Source organism: Anguilla anguilla, chromosome 13 (assembly GCF_013347855.1).
Source record: "Anguilla anguilla isolate fAngAng1 chromosome 13, fAngAng1.pri, whole genome shotgun sequence".
In the NCBI taxonomy this organism is placed as follows: domain Eukaryota; kingdom Metazoa; phylum Chordata; class Actinopteri; order Anguilliformes; family Anguillidae; genus Anguilla; species Anguilla anguilla.
In genome coordinates, this window is record NC_049213.1 from 15,125,483 (window position 1) to 15,148,934 (window position 23,452).

Below are 23,452 nucleotides of genomic sequence, written 5' to 3' on the forward strand. Positions count from 1 at the left end.
AAAATAAGTCCCATGTTCAAGTAGGTAAATATACATCAGTGGTTGCCAAGGAGTTACAAACGGGGGAGGCAGATAATTGTCCCTTTGTTTATGATAGCGCATATTTACTTTTAAGTCTAACTCTAGGTCTAGTTTCCAACTTTTTTACTTATGTGATTTACAGCAAACCCAGAGGCAATTGTTTTGGATTGTGTCTGGTCTGGTCCCACACAAACTCATAAATTCTTAATGTATCCTGTCACACAGCTGGCCGATTCTTTGGACAACCAAAGGTTTTTTATATTTTATTTCCAGGGCTCAAACAAATATGAATAGTGTGTTTATTTACACACTAGCCAGACATGCAGGCACTGACACTTAACAAAGTTGTAGGACATTTACATCTAAATTATTTGGACCCTTTAGAAAGAAATTTGCAAACGATTTACTAGCATATTTCCCAAACTTAGTTGAAAAAAGATCACCCCCTATTAATCCACACAAATAGACCCACAATGAGACACACCTGGAAACAGTCCAATCAATCAATTACCTGCAAGACACGATGCACATTTAATCCAGCAGTCAGTTCATGAAAATGGTGATTAAAGCTTATTATACAGACAGTTTTAAATGAGAATATCTAGAGAAAACAAAAATGTCATGTCCTGTCTCTGCAGTGAAGGCTACTCCTTCACATGTCCAACAAAACAGCCTCCATGAGATTTATTTCAAATGTCTTTCCCCCTCCACATAAAACCACCTCTTTTTTATACACAGATTGAAAACTCATCCAGCTCTGTAAATGTAAATGTCCCGTTATTCTGAAATGAAAACATTTGGTTGAAAACCCCATGTGGCTAAACCATAACATTACGTTATGAAATGAAAACAAGGTTCTAGCCTGTTGCAGTGAGTCATTTTTGAATAGACATTGGATTTAAAACAATGCATATGTGATTAAAATGCAGACTTTGGGTTTAACTTGAGCGTATTTACATCCTTATTGGGTGATCTGTGTAGGAGTTGCAGCCATTTTTACACTCAATACAGAGCCAAAACAACACAAATTGTGCAAGTGTCCCAGTAATTTTGCATTTAATTGCATGTATGTATATACACACGAGCCTGTCCCTGTCCCTTCTTATTCATAAGCCGAAATAGATATTTTTGACAGATGTCACGGATGCTATGCTAAGTGAGTGCCGTGATACGGTGTGGGGTCCTTCCTCTCCGCCTCTCTGCAGGTACTTTGAGGTGATTTCGGCGGACAGGAAGTCCTGCGTGTTCCTGCGGGCCAAGGACCCGGCCGTGGCGCTGTCCTGGTACAATGAAATCCAGTCGGGGGCAGCTGCTCTCCTCCCCAAAGTCAAAGAGGAGATGAAGAGTTTACAGGACGGAAAGGAGGTGAAACATGTGGGCTGGCTAGCCGAACAGGTAATAACAATAATAGTAATAATAATAACAGGCTTCATTTCTATATTGTGCCTTTAGCAATCTGAAAGCACTTTACAGTGAAGCTTACCTCAGCTTACCTGGCAAACCTTGTTGTGCAGAATGCTCACAACACCGGCAACAATAAAAACCCCAACAACAGTAACACCAAGAACAATAACACGCAATGACTTTATTCACTGTGTATGCCATATACGCTGCATTATAGTAGTTAGAAATACAAATAGATATTTACCGGAAATGCTAAGCCATGTATCTGAATGGGCCTGTTTTTGCATAGTATTCAGTGAGAGCTAGGGGCCTGGAACTACAAAGCAGAATCACATGCAGTTCGTATTAAAGTCTCTACAAATGTCTTACACTTTGATGTGCTAAAATAGATGGCTGTGGGTGGTTAGAGGCACAATCGCCTGTTTCGAATTAACACGCAATCAGAAACTGATTTAGCACTGCTGTTTGGATAGACTCCCCCCGTCCAAAGAATGACTTTAGATAAACAATTAAGGGAACCGAACCAAATGGCAGACCGCATTCAAGCATTCCAGGTTTATTCCAGCTTTATTAAAATACTGCTTTTGAAATACGTGCATAATCCTGACTCCCTCGTACAGCTAACAGGGGCGAAACGCAATGAGATTGATGAAAAAGTGCCATGGCAGGACCCACGTTTTAAGGATTTGGGATGAAACCAGTTTGGCCTGCTCGGAAGCTGCCAGAACATTAAACTTCCCAGCTTTCAACATCAGACTTTTGAAAGCTGAGATCCGTTAGCCAAATTCCTGTAAATGCCCATGAGCTCAAATAGAGGCTGGAACACTCCTCGTTTTTAAAAATGAGAATCAACTCCAGATTCCCAGAACCACAACACACGCTTACTTTCAAACATGGAACAGACCACCAGAGGCTTAAAACAGTGGAAGTTTATTAGAATGTGTTTTTGTGTGTGTGTGTGTGTGTGTGTGTGTGTGTCTGTGTGTGCATGTGCGTGTATCTCCCTAGTTTGGCTTGCCATAAGTTAGGTCAGAATAGTGTTCACTGTGTGAACTAAACTGTGTTCTTGGCTAGAAATAGATGTACAAAATGAGTATCGTATCTTATTGAACCTGTGTTTTGTAGTTGTTCATGATCGTGAAATGCACTTTTGTACGTCGCTTTAGATAAAAGCGTCTGCTAAATCAATGTAATGTAATGTAATGTGTGTGTTGTGTGTGCCTGCTGTGCGTGTATGTGCGTACATGTCCGTGTGTGTGGTGTGTGCATGTGCGTTTGTGTAGAAATAAAACATTAGATGTGCTTCAAATGATGTGATGTGCCTTTGTGTTGGCGAAAACACATGATCGAGGATGAGGGTTGGGGTTGAGGAAGATTTTCCTTCCAGTTGTACACTCGTAACCCCCTGGGTTTGACTCCATGCGGTCTCCCCTGGTTCCAGCCAACCCAGGGGCCAGAGAAGCCGGTGCTGGCCATTCTGACCGAAAAGGACCTGGTCCTGTACCACGCGCTTCCGGACAGCAAGGAGGCCCTCGGCAATCCTGACCAGAGCCACCCCCTCATCGCCACCAGGTGAGCCCTTGTACCTGCACGCTTGTTCCCCGGTCAGCCCCCACGTCAGCGGTCACACCCTGATACACATGTAGCTCAGCAAGCCCAGCAGTCCAGTCACTGGTGGTCCACCTCCACTCTACTGTTTCTCTGTTTTTTTTGTGTGTAACTGTGACGTTTTAAGCCCATAGATACTGAACATATGGCTCCACTCAGAGAACCCATATTACTGTTGGCAAAAAGAGGGATTTCATGTAACTGGGCTGTAAGGCAATGGAAAGTTAGGCGGGTGATTGACTAATGCAAGGTTTATTCCCTCGTAAATTAATGAAGGATTCCTCCGTCTCCGTCCTTCTCTCTCTCCTTCCCGTTCCCATTTTTTCATCCCCCCTAACCCCCCCCCCCCTCACTTTCCTTTGTTTCTTTCTACTCTGTCCCCTCATCACTTTGTTCTCTCTCTCTCTCAGGTTGGTTCATTCGGGCCCAGGGAAGAGCTCTCCCATCCAAGACGCAGAGCTGTCCTTTGCCCTCCGTACCGGGACCAGGCAAGGGGTGGAGACCCACGTGTTCCGGGTAGATTCAGCCAAAGACCTCTCTACTTGGACCCACGTGTTGATAGAAGGCTGTCACAACGCTGCAGAGCTTATACAAGAGGTCACCACAGGTACGGACTCGCTCCTTAATGCTGCTTACACACATAGGAAAACAACGTACGGGTTTACGGCATTTAACAGACAGGGAAACTACATTCATGCTTCTGGCGCCCTCTGCTGTTCATATTTGTTTACTGCCGTGTTTCTCCAATGAGTGACATCGGTTGTCCTTTCAAATCTTTGATTTGTCACACGAGCACTACACGATTAACTCAAAGGCCTCAATAAAGATGTCAGTGCATATTTTTATTTCATCCAATGTGACAAATGATATGACTTGCATAAGTTGGCGATGGAAATGTCACATATTTCATGAATGAAAGCATTTTGCAGAAATGGTTGTTATGGCAGTGTGGGAGTTACTTATGTTTTATTCCTGTTTGAAGGCAGGAAAGTGAGTCAGATATGTAAATTAACCTTGTGATTGACGCTAGACTGTTTCCATGTGAGGAGATGGTGTGAAACACGCAGGAGTCTTATTAGAATATTATTCATAAGGCCATGTAGATGAGTGGATGTGCCTCCTAATTCTCATTGCCCGTTTTCATAGCTCATGATCCAACCAGAACTTCGGTATTGTTGGCCTGAATTCACCCAAACCTCTGCAGGGATTTGCAGCCATGAGATGCACCTTACAATTCAGTCATTTGACAGACAGATGTATTAGCCAAAGAAACTTACATAAACAGGTTCCACATGATAAGCACGAACCACTAGAGCTAGAGAAAAGCAAGTTACCATCAAATAAGTGACACCATAAAGGTTCACACCTCAGTACCTGAAAAATAAAGGGAGAGGAGGGTTCATTTAAGAAAAAGAAACACTGAGGTACAGTCTGAAAAGGTTGTTTTTTACACAGTTGTGGGAAACAGTCAGGAAACACAATCGGACTTTCCAAAAGCAAAAAAAAAAGGAGAGAAATAAGGCATTCAAAAACCATTTGATAGGAAGGTGAGCAGTAAGAAAGACGGTTCACGCTGCATGCCTCGCCTTCCCACAGCCTGCGTCTGGAACGGGAAGGAGTGCACCCTGGGAGTCCACATCGACGAGGGTTTCACCATCTTCGCCGAGGAAGCGGGCGCGAAAAAGACGGTCCTGCTCCAGCGGCCTTTCGAGAAGCTGCGCATGTCGTCCGACGACGGCGTCCGCATGATGTACCTGGACTTCGGCGGCCCGGAGGCTGAGATTGTGAGCGCTCCCGGGTGTGGCCGGCTCCCGTTCGGGCGTGCGGGAGGCGGACTGAGTTAACCGGGGGGTAGAAAGATGGCGGTTAGCGGGCAGCGAGCATTCAGAGTGCGTATGGTATACGAATCTCTCTCGGTCCCTCAGTTAGCGAGAAACTGCCTTATCTTGGTTACGTCTGAAACATGCAGCGCAGCCAGAATGGCCGGGTGCCATCTTCCTCTTCTGTTATTGAAACCGTTTGCGCTAAAGCGACTGCTATACAAACTTCCATATGTGCACTCGGATTCAATAAGCAAATATTAATGCTATCCTTTACAACCATCCTCATGAGCCATTCTTTATGTATATAGCAACAACATGCTAATATTTAGAATAAAATTTTACTTTTTGGCCAGTAGGCTATTTCTTGGCCAGTTTCTCTGTGTCATCATACTAATACTGGCTTGATAAGAAAACTTAATGTACCCTGGGGTTTTTAATGGGTAGCGCCACTCAAGTAATTTTACTCATTAGTTACGTGCTACTGCCGCCTTTCTAAATTGGTCTTTAAATGGGCAAAGCATTGGTCTGGAATAAATCAACATTTCCTTAAAAAGAAATAGCTTTTTGTCTATGCATATAAGCATAGTTTGGCCATTTAAATGTGGTGATCGCTGAACTATCCAAGCTGTATTATTTGCAAATAACTGATACTTATATTTAATTGCGAGGATAATGGCTCATATTTTGGCTCATAGTGGCGACGTTCTTTTGTGCGTTTAATGATATGGCTTTGTTGTTCTTTTTGTTCTCTTGCAACAGCAACTGGATCTTCACTCCTGCCCAAAAACCATTGTGTTCATCATCCACTCCTTCCTGTCTGCAAAGGTGAAGCGGCTAGGTCTGTTGGCATGACAACAGTAGGTACCAGCCGTATAGCCCCTGGGGTTGGTGGGAGGGATGTGGGTATGGGGATGGGGGACAGGGGGACAGGGGTGAGATAATGTTAAAAAGTATCATCAGCCAGGAGAAGTGGGGTGGTCGGAACATGGACTGGTGGTTGTTGGGGGCGGGGCTCTGAAGACCCAGGAGACTCCTCCCCGTTTCAAGGGAAACACTGAAAAGTACTGTGCAAGGCTCCTCCTTCGTCTGAAGGACCAGCCTGAAAATGCTCGTTCAAGAATCACTGGAAAAAAGGAACTACAAACTGTCATTTGCATTGCCAAGTTGAATTTACAGATGTATCAAACCATATCATTTCATTGTAACTTTCCCAGATCTGCCCCCCCCCCCAAGTGTGTATATTAAACATCTCTGCATCAGCATATCTTTATAAATACATTTAATACCCTATTGTGCCTAATCCATCCCTGACATTATACATATATACCCGATTGAGAGAAATTTTATATGCCTCCACTCTTCCTGTTGTGGAACATGTGACTCCCAATCAGTCTCCAAGGTTGGGTCGATTCTTGCATCGCTCCATGTTTTCAATGCGGACACGTGCGCAAACAAATAAACCGCATCGTTCCATCTTTTGTGACCTCTCTCAAACTTTCAGTCTTTTTTTAAGCAAGCCAAATGCATATCAATTTAATCTGGTCTCCATGCAGGTTTGAAATGGCAGCAATCTTTTCACTCTGGTCATTTGCCTTACTCTTTGCGCCTTTTAATAAAATGTGTGAATTCATATTTTGTACACCATTTGCTTACTGTCATCTCAACGTGAAAATGAATGGACGCATTTTCAAGAGCATAATTTGCTCAGCACCCTTTTGAAAGCTACATTAGAATAGTTTTACTAATTTTTGTCTGAGACTGAGACAAATGTATCACATTTATCATACACGGATAAAACCATTAAGCATACATTTAATATTAATTACAAGTAGGCATGTAGCATAGTGTGCGACATTAACAGGAGAAAAAAATGTTTCCGATGTTTCTGCCATTTTTTTTTTTGTTGCCGTTTTTGTATTGGGGGACTTATCTGTGAAACCACGAGACTGCCCTCTAGCGGTCACGGAATATAGCTCCCTTGAAAATGAGCTAAAACCTCTGGATAAAACTGAAATTAAAGCTCAGTTAAAAAAAAAAAAAACTAAGCCAGCCACAACCATCACACAGCTTTTGAAACCCCATTTTTGTATGCTTAAATTCAATCACTGCAAGATTTTGGCCTGGCAGAGACTCTGAAATGTGCATTAAGAAGCTTTTTCTATACAGTGTTATACAGTGCTATACAGTGCCCAACAAAATTATATGAATATATATTTAAAACTAAAACTGTTTTTGCTTTTCAAAGAAAAGACAAGTGTTGTATATTCTAATTTAAAACACAGTGTGCCTTGCAAGGTTGATTGTAAATAAAAGTGTAATAAACTTTTGATTTGTTAACCTTTTATTGTGTTGTGATTAGAATCCTGAATCTCATTTTGCACTGAATTGCTATCCCCTAGATTTACCAGGAAGCACTTACTCACTTTAAGGACATATGCCTGTCAATCATACACAACTTAATAACGTTCAGTACGAGCAACCTTATGATCGTTATATTCAGCTTAATCGTCATAGTCAACTTTCCGCTCATTATGGATGAAAACCCATCGCAACAGGAAACATATTTCCAGGCTGAAAGCAGTAGAGGAGTGCTTCTGTCCAAATTATATATATATATATATATATATATATATATATATAATGTTGTTTAAAAAATAATGAGCATAATAGCATAATATTTATTTAAAGTGTTTTGTGTGTGTGTGTGTGTGTGTGTGTGTGTGTGTGTGTATGTGTACTCATTTTGCTACACTCACATTTTAAAATTCAAAGAAAAAAAAACTGTTGTATTCTAATGCTTCTTACTACAGTTAGAAATACAGTGTACAAAAGACCCTGGTCTATTGTGTTCAGGTCTTCAAGAATTGACAAAGAAAAAGACAGATTCCCAACAATAATCGCAGGGAAATTCAGCGGTGCCTTCTAATGTGTGTGCTGGAAACGGTTACCCAGCTAATGCAGGAAAGAGAAACAGTGGGGGAACAAATGGCAGCGTTGCTGTCAATTTAAATCACTTAACTCCGTACCATCAGTACTGAGCATATCAGTTTGACGTTTGGTTATGCAGAGTGTGTCTGTGGGTGTGCTGTTCAAACTTGCCAGCTTCCCTGAACTGTAATTCCATAAACCACTAGCTTTTCTTGACTGCAGGCTGGAAAAAATAAACAGAACAGCTGCTCCACACAGTTTTGGGGCTGACTGAATATAGTTTAGCATTTTGTTGAAAAGCGAGACTGACCTTGCTATGGATGTGTGTAAACGAATGTCTGTCTGCTTTTCGGTTTGTGATTAAATTTTGAGTCGTGCTTTTTAAGCTGTGACTTAAAAAAAAAAAAAAAAGCTTCTGTCTGACAGGTAAGAGTGGAATAGAAAAGGTTTTAAATCATTGTGCTAAATTCCTTTTGGTATATTTTTCAAAGGACAAAACTTCTTTTTGGGCTGGGGGGTTTGAGGGGACGGGGGGCATTACAGGAAAGAGTGCTCACATGCAGCTACTGTCACAAAAAGTAAAGGGTTCCCTGGTGTCAGGTTGGCAAAATTCCATTCTGGAATATTCCATCCTGGCCACTTTGTTTCCCACCTTTTCTGTCTTAATTCCCTAGTCTTAAACGTTGTCCTGCTGGGTGCTACATATTAATGGATGACAAAGTGAGCTTCCCCCTCCACTCTACAGCAATTTCAGATTGGAGGGTTCAACATTAATAAAATGTATTATTCGTATTATGATAATTCAAAGTCAGATGGCTTCCTGAACAAGGTTGCAACCAAAATCCTTGTGTCATTTTACCCAGAATGCATCATGGTACCCCATTCATCCACTCTGCATGTGACATCCGGCATTCAACTGATGATTGTGACAATGCTTGGGCCTCTTTCACAGTTAACAAGTATGTGAATATCCTGGATATGCCTCAGTCAACCTTGCACAGGGTTGCACAGCAACTGCATTGACTTATTCTGCTTTTATTACAGTTGCAAATATGGCACTGTCATCCAATTCACCCCAAAGTTTTGACGTATGCTTCAGTCATAACCGCACAGCAAACATTCAGCGCAATTGCTTCTACCATGCATTGTGCATGCTCTTGATTGAGGTGAGATAATGTTCAAAAAATGAATTTATAGGAAGCCATGAGAAATCAGTTTAATATTTATTTTATTCAATATAGTTTGTGAGGGCTGGGAAATATGAAAATTTTGAGTATGGTTCATTAGTTCGACTGTACTGAGAGCTGATGAAAAAGCTTTTGGAAACATGACAAGTTATTCATATTAAGTAATTAATCACAAATACAGGCATAATTAGTATTGAGGAGCACACGATGCAATAGAAAGTAAAAGACAGTAAGAACTACTACAGTATTCCAAAGCTGTTTTCCTTCTGTCAAATCACCGCCTTGCTGTTTCCAGGGGCCAACTGAATGAGCCTTTGATATGAAGGACTTGTGTCAAATGAGTCGCGAATCTGAGCCATCTCAACTGCAGCCGCTCAACGGCGAGCTTCAGCCGTGGCAGCTGTAATCCTCAGATCTACCCCCCGTGTGAGCACACAGCAAATAACCTTCCCCATACAAAACGCCAAAGCCTGTACAGAGAGGGAGCCTGATTCAGAGCACGCTTTGATCTGTATCTCTAATATATTAGCAGCGAGCTTTCGGCTGGTCTTGCCGTTATGTGAGGCGAGAGGAACCCAGAGGCCTCCGAACGGCGACCGAACGGCGTCTTTGGCACACCAACCACGGAATTGCACCGTGTTCATCACGAACGGTCGGTTGCTGAAAGACTCCCTCTTGGACACTTGTGCAGGCAAACGGATAAGCCGCTTGATTTTGTATGTTTGCTGAAGAAACAGGCCTGCTCACATAACTTTAGAGGAAAGACACATGAGGAATAAGAGATGTTACCCCTATGAGAACATTACTGACAAATGAAACTGAAGCTGGAGTAGTCGTCTCAAGGATATTGAACTGACAGCCTTTATGAACTAGCCTACCTCCCATACTCATTTCGTTGTTTTCTCCTGGACACATAAGTGCTGCACACTGCCAGTCGTTACTCTAGGCCACTTAAGTAGGATATTGGTGACTCTGTAGTTTTGTTGAGTATAAACAATATTAGCAACTATAACTTTCTACACCACTACATCTATAAATAATGTACTTTTTACTCAAATACATTTATATTCACAACTGTCCTTACTAGGTACATTCCGTATGGTTGGTTGTCAGCCAAATTTTCTCTGGATTGGCTGGTATAACATTGTGAAAACATGCCCCCTCTTTTAATTTATTTAATTTATTAATTACCCGGCTGATAAAGCTGGGTGACACCGCCATCTACAGGACATGGTATTATTAGAGGAGAAGTAGTGCCGGTAGGACTTAATTGAGATTGTGTGCCATTGTGTACATCGCACTCACACAACAAATGAAAATAACCAAACCAGCTGAAAATAACAAAAAATCACACCGTCCAAACTCTCATGAGCCTGGAGGCGGCCCCTCTCAGCTCGCCTCTCGTCCAAAACTAAAAGAAAAACCTCCCGTTTCACCCCAGGTGCGCTCATTTATACTCCTCGGGAGCCCAGCCCTAACGCATTCCTCATGCAGCCCATAATCATTAGCCAATCCTCCAATCAAGTACCTAATCAGTCATCTCATCATCCAATCAACCAATTAACCGTCCTCCTATGGCCTTCCTTTCCCTACGGGAGACCGCAAAATATATGACATAACCATGAAAATATTTATGAATGGAGTTTCCAATGGGGTTTGCTACAATACGTTAAGCTAATTAGAATTAAAGATAAAGGTTGTGACATTAGGCTAACATTAGGCTAACATTGTGTTTGCGTGGACTCAAAGGAATGAAACAATGTTGCTACAGCCTGCCTTACCTTGTTGGAGGGCACATGAAGAGTAAATGTGCAGTCAGTGGCTTGGGTCAGACATGCATATGACAGTCATACCAATTAATTTAGCTATGACGAGTTTATGTTGTTAAATTATTTATCATTGAGTTTAGATAGTTTCCTAGTTTTTAATTTTTTAAAATTTTTATTTATTTTTATTTTTTTGTAGGGGGAGTCTTATTTCAAAAAGAAAATTAAGTTCACTTTTTTAGGTATACTTAGGTTTACAATACAGTTGTATTGGTGTATTTGTATTTCCCATCTTGGGAAAAACAAGAGGCACTAGAGAATTCAAACAGGCCTGCACATTTTTTCAACTGGCAATGTGGCACCTTATATCTTTACAATCTACAGGAATGTTAGACATTGTATAAAATGGTCGGTTTTGTTTTGTTGCAAATAGTTTTTTTTCAAACTGTACTCTTGAAAACTTGAGTACATTAAAAACCCAGACACTTGGAGACTTTGACTCAAGTTCTTTTTAAAATAGGTATCTTGCACTTCTACTTGAGTAATTATTTTATGGTTGTATCTTTAATTTAACTCAAGTATGATGTTTGAGTACTTTTACCACCTCTGCCAGTCTAAATACCCACCACCACCCCAGCTCCTCCCTCATGTGTTTATCATTTACCCTGTATGGGTGACACGGTGGTGCAGTGGAGGGCACTCTTGCCAAAAAAACCTATCCTGTAGTTAACAACAGTTAATAATGGTCCTTGTTGGTGCTGGGTCTTTGCTATGTGTCCCCCTTTAAGGCGATTTGCTGCTGCCCTCCCTGCCTTATCCATGCATGCTTGAGAACAGAGCCATGCCACCAAACCAAACCTGGGTCAAATACGTATTTTCTACGCTTTATTGATCTTGTCTGGTGTATTGAGAACCAATGAAATATTCTCAAAAAGTGCAAACCCTGCATTCTGGTCATATTGGCAGGCTCAATCACACCAGGCAAGATCAACAGAACACAGAAAAGTATTTGAATCCAAAGCAAATACGTATTTGACCCAGGTCTGCACAAAACATGACTGTATTGGCTTATGATTGCTAATAAAGATTCTAAATTTGACGACAGTGGGTCCTGACTGAACAGAACCTTTTTACCTAAAATTGGCAAAGGAGGCTGCAGTGAGGAGACTGGTACAGATAAGCATGGTAGTGTGAGAAAAATAAAAATGGATTAAAAATGGATGTGTATTTTTTAAAGATGGTGACCTGACACAGGTCTGCTCAGTGAGGAACTTTTTTTTTTTGCAAAAAGAAATCTTCCAGGAAAATTGAATGAGATGGGAGAGGGTTTGAAGGAACTACACGAGGCCTTCTTCGAGAGTCTGTATCCAAGGAAACCCCTCAGACTCTGAACCCACAGCCAGGGCTCTTAAGCTCTGTGACATGTCTTCATATCAATCTCCGGCCCAAGGTAACGAGAGGCAAAGTACTCGCCTTTGGCGCTTTTTGACACAGGCTAAAAACAATCAGCTGAGGGCACAAAGGAGAGCTACTGAGAGGGACACAAGACTGGTGATTTTAACAACCCATCTGTCTGATGTGGCTTAGCCTTCCTTCTATTTACATTCCCAAGGGCTGAGGCTAATTAATATAAAATTTTACTTGATTTTGTTGGCTATACTGTGAATTAACGTGGCTACGCCGTGTTGATTCACAGCTATGTGCTAGCTCAGTCACAACTGATATTTATTTTCACTTTGTACTTTAGACTAAAACCATGCAGGGTTATTTTTAGGATTTTAATACACACATTGTTTCCTGTGAATGAGATATTCTTAATTCACACATCCAGTAGGAATTAAGAGAGCCAACTCGTCGCCATTTTCTTATCGTTATCTAATTTAATTTCATTTATTGAGAGAGAAAAGAAAAATGGAGTCCTGAGTGGTACAAATGTAAGGACCTCACCTGGAAAACTGCCGGATTGGGCACTATGAGAAGCATAGGAGGGTGTGTGGATGTGTGTGTGTGTTTGTGCGGGCTCTGTACTTTATGAAGTGCGTGACTAGCATCACATATGTGCATGCGTGCATATTACCATGGCTTATAGAAAAAAAATCTCATCTTGTGTCACCCAGAGACATTTCAGTTCTTTATAGTCTAGTAGCTGTTTTTCCATGACAGAGAATACTCAACCCCCCCCCCCCCCTCCCCTACTCAGTACAAAACCATATCAGCCCTCCTCTGTGTGCACATGGGGTTGTCATGGAAACCAGGCCACAATCTCCTCAGCAGCTCTGGTGCTTAGTTCACCAAAAAAAAAAGAAAAGACCAATCAGGCTTTTAAGATCCATCGCCATTGTGTCCAATCGATTTTGATCTGAAAACAGACAGACATTTTACACTTAGACAAGTTGCAGACAGGGAGCAGGTTGAGGAATAATAACAAGAAGATTGTGTCGGCCATTTTCATAATTCGAGCTCTGGTCTATTTGTGTAAATGTATACGGAGCCCCCCCGAGTATACAGCCTGCCGGTAAAGCACGCAGTTTTGCGCATCAGAGAGAGGGGTTGCTATGTCTTAATATCAGACCACGACAAACACACTGACAGTGAATGAAAATGCATCACCTATGTCAGAGAAAAATGGAAAGATGTGAAAATCCGGGTGCCATTTTGTCCAAGGGGGTCATAGTGAAACATATGTAAACTCAAGTCTAAAACAGTTTGACATGCGCAACACCGTGCCGTGAGACCACGCCTGTGAAGAACATCACCGTGCTGTAGGAGTGTTAGAGGCTGGCGTGAGTTAAAGAGAAGTTACACACAGAATGAACAGCCAGCAAAGCACAATTTCCAGGCTGGTCCAGCACCACCAGGACACAGGCTCTGTTGATAACACGGCGCCACGCTGCATGCATCGCTGCCCGTGGAGGCCACGCCACCACTGAAGGCCAGGCAGTGTGTAAAAGACAGCTTCTGGTGCTACTCGCTGAAGTCCTCATAGCCTTGCTTCTGATAATTTTTTTGGAAAATAACCCTAGTTTTTCTTCGTTGTGGTTTCAGTAAAGATGTCGGTGATGCATTTTCATTTACTGTTAGTGTATAATATACATTATATTTTAAAAAAGTATCTTTTATCTGGATACCCCTTGATCTGGGGCTGTTTTTTATGGTTTGGGCTAGGCCCCTTAGTTCCACTGAAGGCAAGTCTTAATGCAATGACATTCTAGATGATTCTGTGCTTCCAACTTTGTGGCAACAGTTCGGGGAAGGCCCTATACTGTTTCAGCATGACAATGCCCCCGGGCACACAGCGAGGTCCATATAGAAATGGTTTTATCGAGATCGGTGTGGAAGAACTTGACTGGCCTGCCCAGATCCCTGACCTCACCCCCATTCAACACCTTTGGGTTTAATTTGAAAGCCAACTGTGAACCAGACCTAATCGCCCAATCAGTGCCCGACCTCACTAATGATCTTCTGACTGAATGGAAGTAAATCCCTGTGAAACCTTCCCAGAAGAGTGGAGGTTGTTAGCAGCAAAGAGTGGACCAATTCCATATTAATGCCCATAATTTTGGATGAGATGTTGGATGTCAGGTGTCCACATAATTTTGGCCATGTAGTGTATTTCTTTTCTGTAGTTGCTGTTCCAATAGTATGTTATGTAATTTAGATATTGGAACACTACTACTGCTGCTGAACAAATACAGTACTCACAGCTGTTTTGGTTTTGAATCTTTTTTTATACAACTAGACTATCCTAGTAGTCAGTCTAGCGCGTGGTATGTGAAAGTCAAGAATGTTTACTTTTTATAGATTGATTTTCTGTTAAATTAACATGGAATGAGAGTCAAAGCTCTAATGAGTATTAATAAGCTGATTCTCAAATATGTACATTTACATTTTGTCAGTTAGCTGACGCTCGTATCCAGAGCAACAGAGAAAGTGCATACAAGAGTAGGAACGATACATAGCTATTAGTGTCGCAACTGGTAGTAGGTGCCATTACCCAATCTTACAACATAATGTTAAGTGCCATTATGCAAGAGGGGAGTTTGAAATTATCAAGTTATAAGTAGCGTAATGGATTGGAGAGTATAGTGTTAAATGCGACATGAGTATATTCAAGGGTATTCAACCCAGAGTAAGTGCTCAGATCTTAGGATAGGCAAGAGTGAGCTTGTTGGTTGAGCCAAGATGCAGCAACTGGTACATTCTCAGTCAGAGGGAGAAGACCCTGACTGTTGTGGTTGAATTGGCTGAATTGTACATCAGATAAAGTTAAGGTAGTTACAACGCCAATCCCAGCACTGAAAATAATTAAAGCTTCTCAGGTCTTCCTAATGTGCCTTTAGAACAGCAATGAAATAACTTAAGCGATAAGTCCAAAACACATTAATTAATTTCAGCACACGCTATTCATGCCCTACCTTCTGTTGCTTTTAAAGGCAACAGTAGCTCCACATCCCAGGAAGAATATTTATAATTGATAACCCCACTAGTTTACGTAGCTGCGTTTTAATAACCACTGTTGACTTTGGCATTATTAACTATAAAACACATTATGTAAGAAACTGAGTGTTCTCTCATTCTGAGTGGTCCTTGGCTTCCGCCTCCATGTTTCCACCCTCAGAAGTGAGAACGTTACATCAACACCAGCCATTTCCACCCCCTCTCAAATTTTTGGAGGTGTAGCACTGCCTAATTGTGCTATTAATTATCCATTTGCGGCTTCATCCAGAGAATTGTTAACTTTACCGTGGACACCTGAAAAGAACTATTTTTGAATATGCAGAATTATTTATTAATATATTTTTGAAAAACATGACACCGAAATGCTGACCACACAAACAAGATGGCGGCTGAAGGAACTGCACTGGACCAAGTACTGAAGACACACGGACGAGCGTAAGAAGATTGAGGCGGAGGCGGGAACCGTCTCAAATGCACAGTGGCCGCCACGAGTACCTGGCTGCGCTAATATAAATTTTGTGCATAGTCCTCGCATAATCCTGGCTAATCTCACAAATTTGATGGTTTCATGTTTTCTCTTACTAATTACAAATATAATAACAAAAGTATTTTTTAAATATCCTACCGCCAAACCTGATTTATCACTGCAGACCACAAAATAGGCCAAGCAATCATATTTCAGTGAATGAAAAGCCCACAAGCTCATAACCTCCAACTGAACTTCGCCACCATAATGCATGTTTCCTTTTTCTCATTCCTTACAGTGGAAGAGCCGGTAGCAAACCATGTAGTTCATCAAATACATGTTAATACCCCAATTAAGATAATTACTCGTTTTCTAAAGAGATTTTTTTATTTTATGCTAAACAGACTGCTTCTTGTCAGCCCGCAGTCTGCCAGCTGAGCTCACGCAGTCACTGCCTGGAGGATGCACTCTTCCTGCTGGCAGCCCGCAGGCACCCGACCGACCAGACGGTGTCGCTGTTGCGCAACGAGACGCGATCATCCTCTCGACGGGGGCGCGGGGAGCGACAGCGCGGCCAATTACACACCACCCCGCAGGGAGCCGGAATCGATGCTAGACCGCGGGGACCGGCCAATGACAACACTCTCGTTCTGCGTGCGGTGGCGGAGACTCAAAGCCAGGCCGAAGCGAGGGTTTCCTCCGCGAATCCCGCGGGTTTCGGCTGAGTGCAGCTGGGTTTGCCTCTCGCTCCCAGGCCCCGCGGGCGGCCTCTGATCCCGGCGTGTGGCACCGTGCCCCGGGGCGGCGCTTTTTGCACCGCGGCGCCGGCGTAGCCGCGAGAGGATGCTAACCTGTGATGTCACCCTTTCCGCCCGTGACAGCCCCGCCGACAGCCTTTCGGCTTCGCTCCGGCGGGGATCTGAAAGAGCGGCTCGGCGCGGCGCGCGGCTGGGAACGGGAGCGACGGCAGATCCGTTCGGAGAGAAGCAGCCTCCCGTCCCTGATCTTCAAAAAGTCCTCGGGCTCTCTAATGTTTTTACCAAAAAAGACTCCACTGGCGTCGGCATTCTCGCGACGGCAGCTCGCAGCGCTCGCTCAAACGTTTAAGCGCGATTCAGTCGAGCCGAATCAGTTATATTCTCCTCCATACTCGCTGAAGACGCATTTTCCCAAAGGGAAATGCACAAAAATCTACGCTACATCTATGAACAAGTGATTAGGCCACGTGGTTATTATTTTCACTTTGCCCCTTACAGTAGAATGCTTTCTAATTTACTGCTGGTATTCTTAGGTTAATCGTACAAAAATGAAGAAAAGAAAAAAAAAACCCGGCTTAGAAATCGAGAATATTTTAAAAGTATACTTCCTGTCACAGAATGCTGGATTACTGCTGTATTCTGAACCTTGATAAAAGGCCGACCTTTTCTATTATGGAAATTGCTTAAATTAACAATTTACATGAAATGTGATAAATTCCCATAAAAATCAACAAAATGAACATTTAACATGGAAGGCATGGTTGAATACTGCCAGGGACAGCGAAAAGAATAATATTGTATAATATGACACATCTTGATTGATGTTGCGGGCAAAAATAGTGCAATAAAGGTGTCTAATTGAATGAAAGAGACCTTGACTTTACCAGTTAAATAATTTAAATAGTAAACCAACTTACAGTGTATAGGCTTTGCTATATGTGATATTCATGTTCAAAATAGATTTGGTGTTATCAGATGCCCTTAAATATACATTACACATCTAATTTCTGAACAATGAAGAAAGTTAGCAATGCACCAGATACAGTGACACCTATAACAGTTTAACACCGTTATTATTTTTAACTTTAAATTTCCCTCATCATTTCACAGTATTCTAAACATGTGTGCTTTGAATCGTTTATATTAATGGAACTATGCTAGCCTTTACAGTATATGCAAAGAAATAAACTGAGTAAGTTCAAAACTAAAATCCCTTATTAAAATGTATAATATGATTGAGAGGCATCAATTGTAAAGCGCTTTGGATAAAAGCGCTATATAAATGCAGTCCATTTAAATGCAGTCCATATAATACTGTATTTTTGTGACCTGCAATGCTCCCATCACCACCCAGGTGGTGCTATAGCACTTTGAATGGAAGTTTTGTGTAGTCAAAAGTTGTATTACTTCGTATTTTGGACAATAGCTACTGCTTTGCTCAAGCACATGCCAAATGAGAAGCCTGTTTATTGTGTACGTATCTCTGTTTATCTTATTTGGGGACTTCTGTATGAAAAAAACTTTTCTGCAGTTTTGTCCTTCATGGGAGCATGAATCCCATGCCTGCTGTGAAATATTAAGGATTGAGTCTAATATAGAACAATTTTATTTCAATAGATTCCTCTGAAACTTTCCAAAGCAGTAGCAAAACTCATATTTTATGAATATAAATGGGCTTCCCATTCTGATAGCAGGAAGTGTGTGATAAAAAGTATGTTGATGGAAAAAGGCTGGTTTTATTACTCCCAGCATTGAGTGTGTCTCTTTGTGAACACCAGGGGGCACTCTTCATCTGTGCATTTCTCTGCACAAAGGAGACTTTGGTGCTCAGTGAGATGAGAATGAACACAGCCTGGGTTGAAAGCACAGATGACCTAATTTAGCCTTGGACATCCCACCAACACAAAATACACAAGCCTGCACACGTGCATGCACACACACAAACACATGCACGCACACACACATGCGTGTAGGTGCTAACACACAAAGCCGTTAGCAGGCACACACAAACAAGCATGTATGCTTATAAGAACATGGGAGCACAAACAAATGCACTCCCATGTGCATGGTGGACATATACAGTACAAACCCACAATTATGCATGCACACAAACACACAGACACACAGAAACACAAAAACATATATATGCACACATACACAGCAGTAAACACAATGTATGCGTGCACTTCTTGAATGCACACACACACCTCAGAATAGCTGAGTGCAGCCGTAATGAGCATGCTATGGAAAGCAGAATGAAAGCGAGTTGGAGAGAGTGAGATTTCTATTACTGTAGCACTATTGATTAAAGCTGAGAGATTCATATTGGAAAGCATCACCATCCTCTGTCCCATTTCTAATTCTCTCTCTCTCTCTCTCTCTCTCTCCCTCTCTCTCCTTCTCTCTTTCTCTCTCCCCCCTTTCTCTCTCCCCCCTTTTCTCTCCATGCCAAACCTCACTGAGAGCCACTGTCAGTTGAGGCAGGCCTAACATTTTTCTCCCAGTCGAGGTTGAACAGTGAGCATTAAAACCTTATTTATTATTTAGGACATGTGACACCGGCCTCAGCATTGTGTAAACCAATGGAAAAGGAGACGCAGTGAAATCATTACGGGGCCGGTTCCAGCCCAGGTTTCAGAGGTAAAATCAAATATTTGACTAACTGCTGACGAGACTGGAAAAAAAAGAACCGGCGCTTGTGTCATCGTGCTGCGACTCATCGCACCGTAATCCATCAAGGTTGTTTGTTCCCATTGAAAGTGGCTCAGATTAATGGGAAGCCTAAAGAAATCATATGGCAAGCCCAATCTACCAGTTTGCCCCCCCAGCCTCCCCCAAGGGTAGAATTATGACCTATCATTTCATGCTAAGGCATGCCTTTCAGTTGGTAAAAAAAAAAAAAAAAAAAACTGTATGTATTATAGACCCAGGTTATGGTTATTAAATATGCCGAAGCGAATTGTATTTTTGCTCAAGTAAGCTTACTGGGAACATTCCATCAGGCCCCTTTCATTCTTCAAAATGTAGTTATGAATTTTAAAGCGGACGCGTGTTACCGAAGGAGATGTCTGTGATGTGAATTCCGAGCGGTATCGGGGGCGCGGTTTCTCGTGTGAAAATCTTTACGCGGTAGCGGCGCAGAGGACTGGCTCGCGAGCTGGTAGCCCACTGCTAAGGGAAGCCTCGTCTTCGAGGCCCAACAACCAATCAGTTTGATCGTGCCGCTATTAAACATGCGTTCGCTAAATTTCCAACGTGCCCGCGTCAGTATTGCACATGCGTAATGCATCATATCTATTTGTACACACACACGCACGCACATACAAAAACACACACACACACGCACACACACACGCACGCACGCACGCACATACAAAAAAACACACACACACACACACACGCACAACTTTGTTTTTCCACAATCAGTTTCAAGTCAGCAATGCAGCGAATCGTTAAAATGACTTAAATTACGTATTCACTTTGACATACAGTGCACTTAGTGTATGATTCCCAAGTTTTCTCTGTGTGAGGCATCTCTTGAGCAACCCCAAAAGTAGGCAGCGCGGTTTACACACATTAAGACTCATCAGCAGCGGTGATGCACCCCATTATGTTATTAATCTTGCACAACCCTCGCAGACAGATGGCTGGTGCCAAATCCGAGACGGGGAGAACAAACGACGAACCTAATTAAATTAGGCTAAAGAATTTGTTTTTGATGCACGCTCGTCTTATCAAGTTGTTGAGATGAATTTTATAACGCAATAAAAAAAAATGGCTTCGCCTGTCATGCGCATTTACATTATTATTTTTTAAAAACATTTTTTGATGCAGCGAATGAAGTCGCAGGTCATGTGGGAGGTGAGAGAAAACGTGATTATGTAATTACTTTTGGGCGCGTGGTTAACAGTAGAAATTGCTTTCACACATTTTTCCCTGGCGCACACACGCCCGATGCAGTGTTTTTTATGTCAACTCATTTAACACGAGCCCCAGCCCAGCCAGCTCAATGAGGCGTTATGTATTTTATTTACAATATCATCATGGACCGTGATGCATTGTGGGTAACAAAGCAAACTCTGCAATGGGAACAGAATGTACAGGTAACGAAGAGGTCAGCGGTCTCTGTGTGAGACCAAGTGAAATAGAAAAGAGCACTACATATAACTAAAACCCAAGGAAATCTGGTCCCCCTTGGTTTTAAGTTACCTAGTAAGCCTGCAATCTACTACCGAGGCATAAGAGTTGTATTTGGCATTTGGATCATTGGTATCATGAACCCTTTTGTATCATGTCCCTCTTTTGTCTTTTGCGTCTAAACTATAATGTAGTATTGGCAAATTAGGCAACAAGAAATTTTGTCATATCGACATATTATATAAAGAAAAAGCTATAGTAACATATATTCTGGCTGCTAGCCCTATTCTGAAAGCACAATGGTTTCTTTGAATCCTTATTCTGAAGACGGCTAAGGTACGAAGGTGTCATAACAGTGGTGCCTGTGTTGTGTGCATCAGGATGTAAGCTCAAAACCTCACCTTTGCAGTTATTCTAAAACTAACCCATTACACCATGCAGTCCCCCTCCCCCAGCCTTTCAGCCCCCCAACATCCCCCCCCCCTCTCCCCCACTCATTTTCTCTCTACAGAAGCTCTCTCTCTCTCTCTGTCGCTTTCTCTCTCACTCATTTGCACTCATTTTCTGTGTATTGTAGCTCTTGCTGTCTCTCTCTCTCTCTCTCCACTATCTCTATTTTCGTGTGTGTGTGTGTGTGTGTGTCTCTTTCTTTCTCTCTCACTCTGCCTCATTGGTTAAAAATGCGCAAGACTGAGAGTTTTATGAAATGGTGGTGGTAGTGGTGGTGGGATGGGGGTGTGGAGATTAACTGAAAGGTAACGCTGCAAGTTCAAATGCTCTTTTTTTGGAACACTGTGGCTTTCCACAGATAAATGAGCTATGAATCTAAAATGCTTCAAATGGCAAGACGCCAATGTGGTGGAGACGATTTGAAATTTCTCCACTGGTTCTGGATGCTGATTATTGCTTTGCAATCAAAGTCCAGAACATGACTGGGCTATGAACATGTGCTCAAATTAAATACTTATGAAGAAGTGGTACAAATGATACCTTAGAATACTAATGGTGTAGGAAAGTGATTTCCTTTTCAGTTAATATGGTGGTAATATAGCATTGAATTGGAATTGTAGCCACATGGTTGTGGTTTTGATTTCTACGTGAATCGGCCTAAAGTGTGGTACTTAAACTTTGGTGGCAGGTAGTAAATAAATCCTGGATAAAAGGTTGTACAAAGTGAATATATTATGCAGTCCAGCAGCGGTTGGTGAGCTGAAAGTTGGTGGGGCCTTGAACTGATTATTGGTCTCAACCTGCTTTCAGTCATTTTCCTGGATTATCAATACAGTGATTAATTCACCAGATATGCAATACCATCAGATATAGCAAGCTGTCCTCGATTAAGCCATTTAGCGAGTGATAAAATAATTTTTTATTACTTGCTATACTCAGATAATATTCATAGTAAAGATCTGCAATGCGAAGATTTTAAACGATCTTGAAGTACAGGTTTTGTTATTGCTGGTTATTCTGAAAGCGAATGCGTAGTTAACAGAGTGGTTTTTCGTTAAGTGTATTTAGTGATTCAAACAGATTTTTCTAAATTGAATTTATCATTTAATCACCCGAACATGATGCGAAGACGTTGTGTGTTTACTTGCCAATTGATTAGTCAGATCGTTGGCAGACTTTTTAATGAAGGAAAACAAATGAATACAGGTTGAGACCAGTGATCAGTTTAAAGAAAAGTTTTCAGCCCCCAATTTTCAGCTAAACATCACAAGCTGAACATGCATTTACATTTTGTGGTCAATTGTTTGGCACATAGAGATTACGACAAGACAGAAAAGCATTGCCTGTCTGTGGTTCTCTCTTTTAGTCATCCTTTAGAGATGAGTGATCAGGTTGAGACCGTGATCAGCCGGGTATACAATATTTCTAATCAGCTTTAGAAATGCTGTTCCTAACACAGAAATATTGTCTGATTTTAAGGATCAAACCAGCAAATATTATTCTGCAAACCTAAGCGTCAATCTTATGAAATTTTCAACTTAAAAAAAAATGGAAAATGGAAGTCATTTTAATTCAGTTAAAAAGAGTAAAAAAACTGAAGATTGGAACAGATTAAGTAGACCTACTCAAATGGCTAAAGACAATTATTTTCCTCAAGCCATTTGTGTGAACTGAACACTTCTTGCCTTCTGCAAGTTTGGACATTTCTGTTTTTTTTTTTTTTCATCAGCCTCTGCAATACAAGCTGCAATCCAATCTAATCTTGGCTCATGTCATCACAAGCGACAATGCAATGCTTGATTAAATTCGCCATTCAAATTGAAGGAGAAAGGGCACTATGGTTACCAAGAACCTGGGCCTCCGTCTTCAAAATGCCTGCCTTCCTTTCTCTAGATTCCTGTAAATCAACATAGAATGATGTACCAGAAATATTGCATGCCACGAAATGTCGGCACAAATGCTCTTTAGGGAGTACAAAAATTACAACAGCAGTCATCAGTAATAAACATAATTAATGCATTAACCATGCTAATACACTTTCTTTCAGGTTAATATGCTTAATGGAGACTCATACATGCCCTTGTATGTCCCGTTTCAAAGTCCTTGCCTGTGACACATTCATTCCATTGTATTCTGATACAAGAGAGTTTTATGGATTGTAGCCCCCCACCCCCTTTGCATTCTGAATTTGTACATAGGTCAATATATGCAATGCAAGTACAATCAATCTTGGTACAGTACCTAGCTCTTACATAATGATATTAAATGTATTGTTTTATCTTGTGCTCTCGGAAACTGAGTCTTACTCTGGTATGGCCTGTTCAAAAAGCGAACTGATAATATATAAATAGTCTTTAAAAAAATAATTTTAAATACTAGCGGCACATATCTTCCAGGAAAGGTCCATCTGTACAGTACATGGCACCATCCTTCTTCTGTTGAACTG

The 23,452-nt window shown here is 41.7% G+C and overlaps 1 protein-coding gene across 1 annotated transcript in view; it reads left to right on the plus strand.

Moving 5' to 3' along the window:
* The window catches only part of snta1 (syntrophin, alpha 1), a 29,583-nt gene extending 22,686 nt beyond the window's left edge, over positions 1-6,897 (plus strand). Inside the window, exons 4-8 of the mRNA XM_035387144.1 lie at positions 1,227-1,416; positions 2,867-2,997; positions 3,444-3,640; positions 4,630-4,817; positions 5,616-6,897. Of these exons, the coding sequence (XP_035243035.1) occupies positions 1,227-1,416; positions 2,867-2,997; positions 3,444-3,640; positions 4,630-4,817; positions 5,616-5,708 (799 nt within the window). The 3' untranslated portion in view covers positions 5,709-6,897. The remainder of the gene's footprint in view (positions 1-1,226; positions 1,417-2,866; positions 2,998-3,443; positions 3,641-4,629; positions 4,818-5,615) is intronic.
* The last annotated feature ends 16,555 nt before the right edge of the window (positions 6,898-23,452 follow it).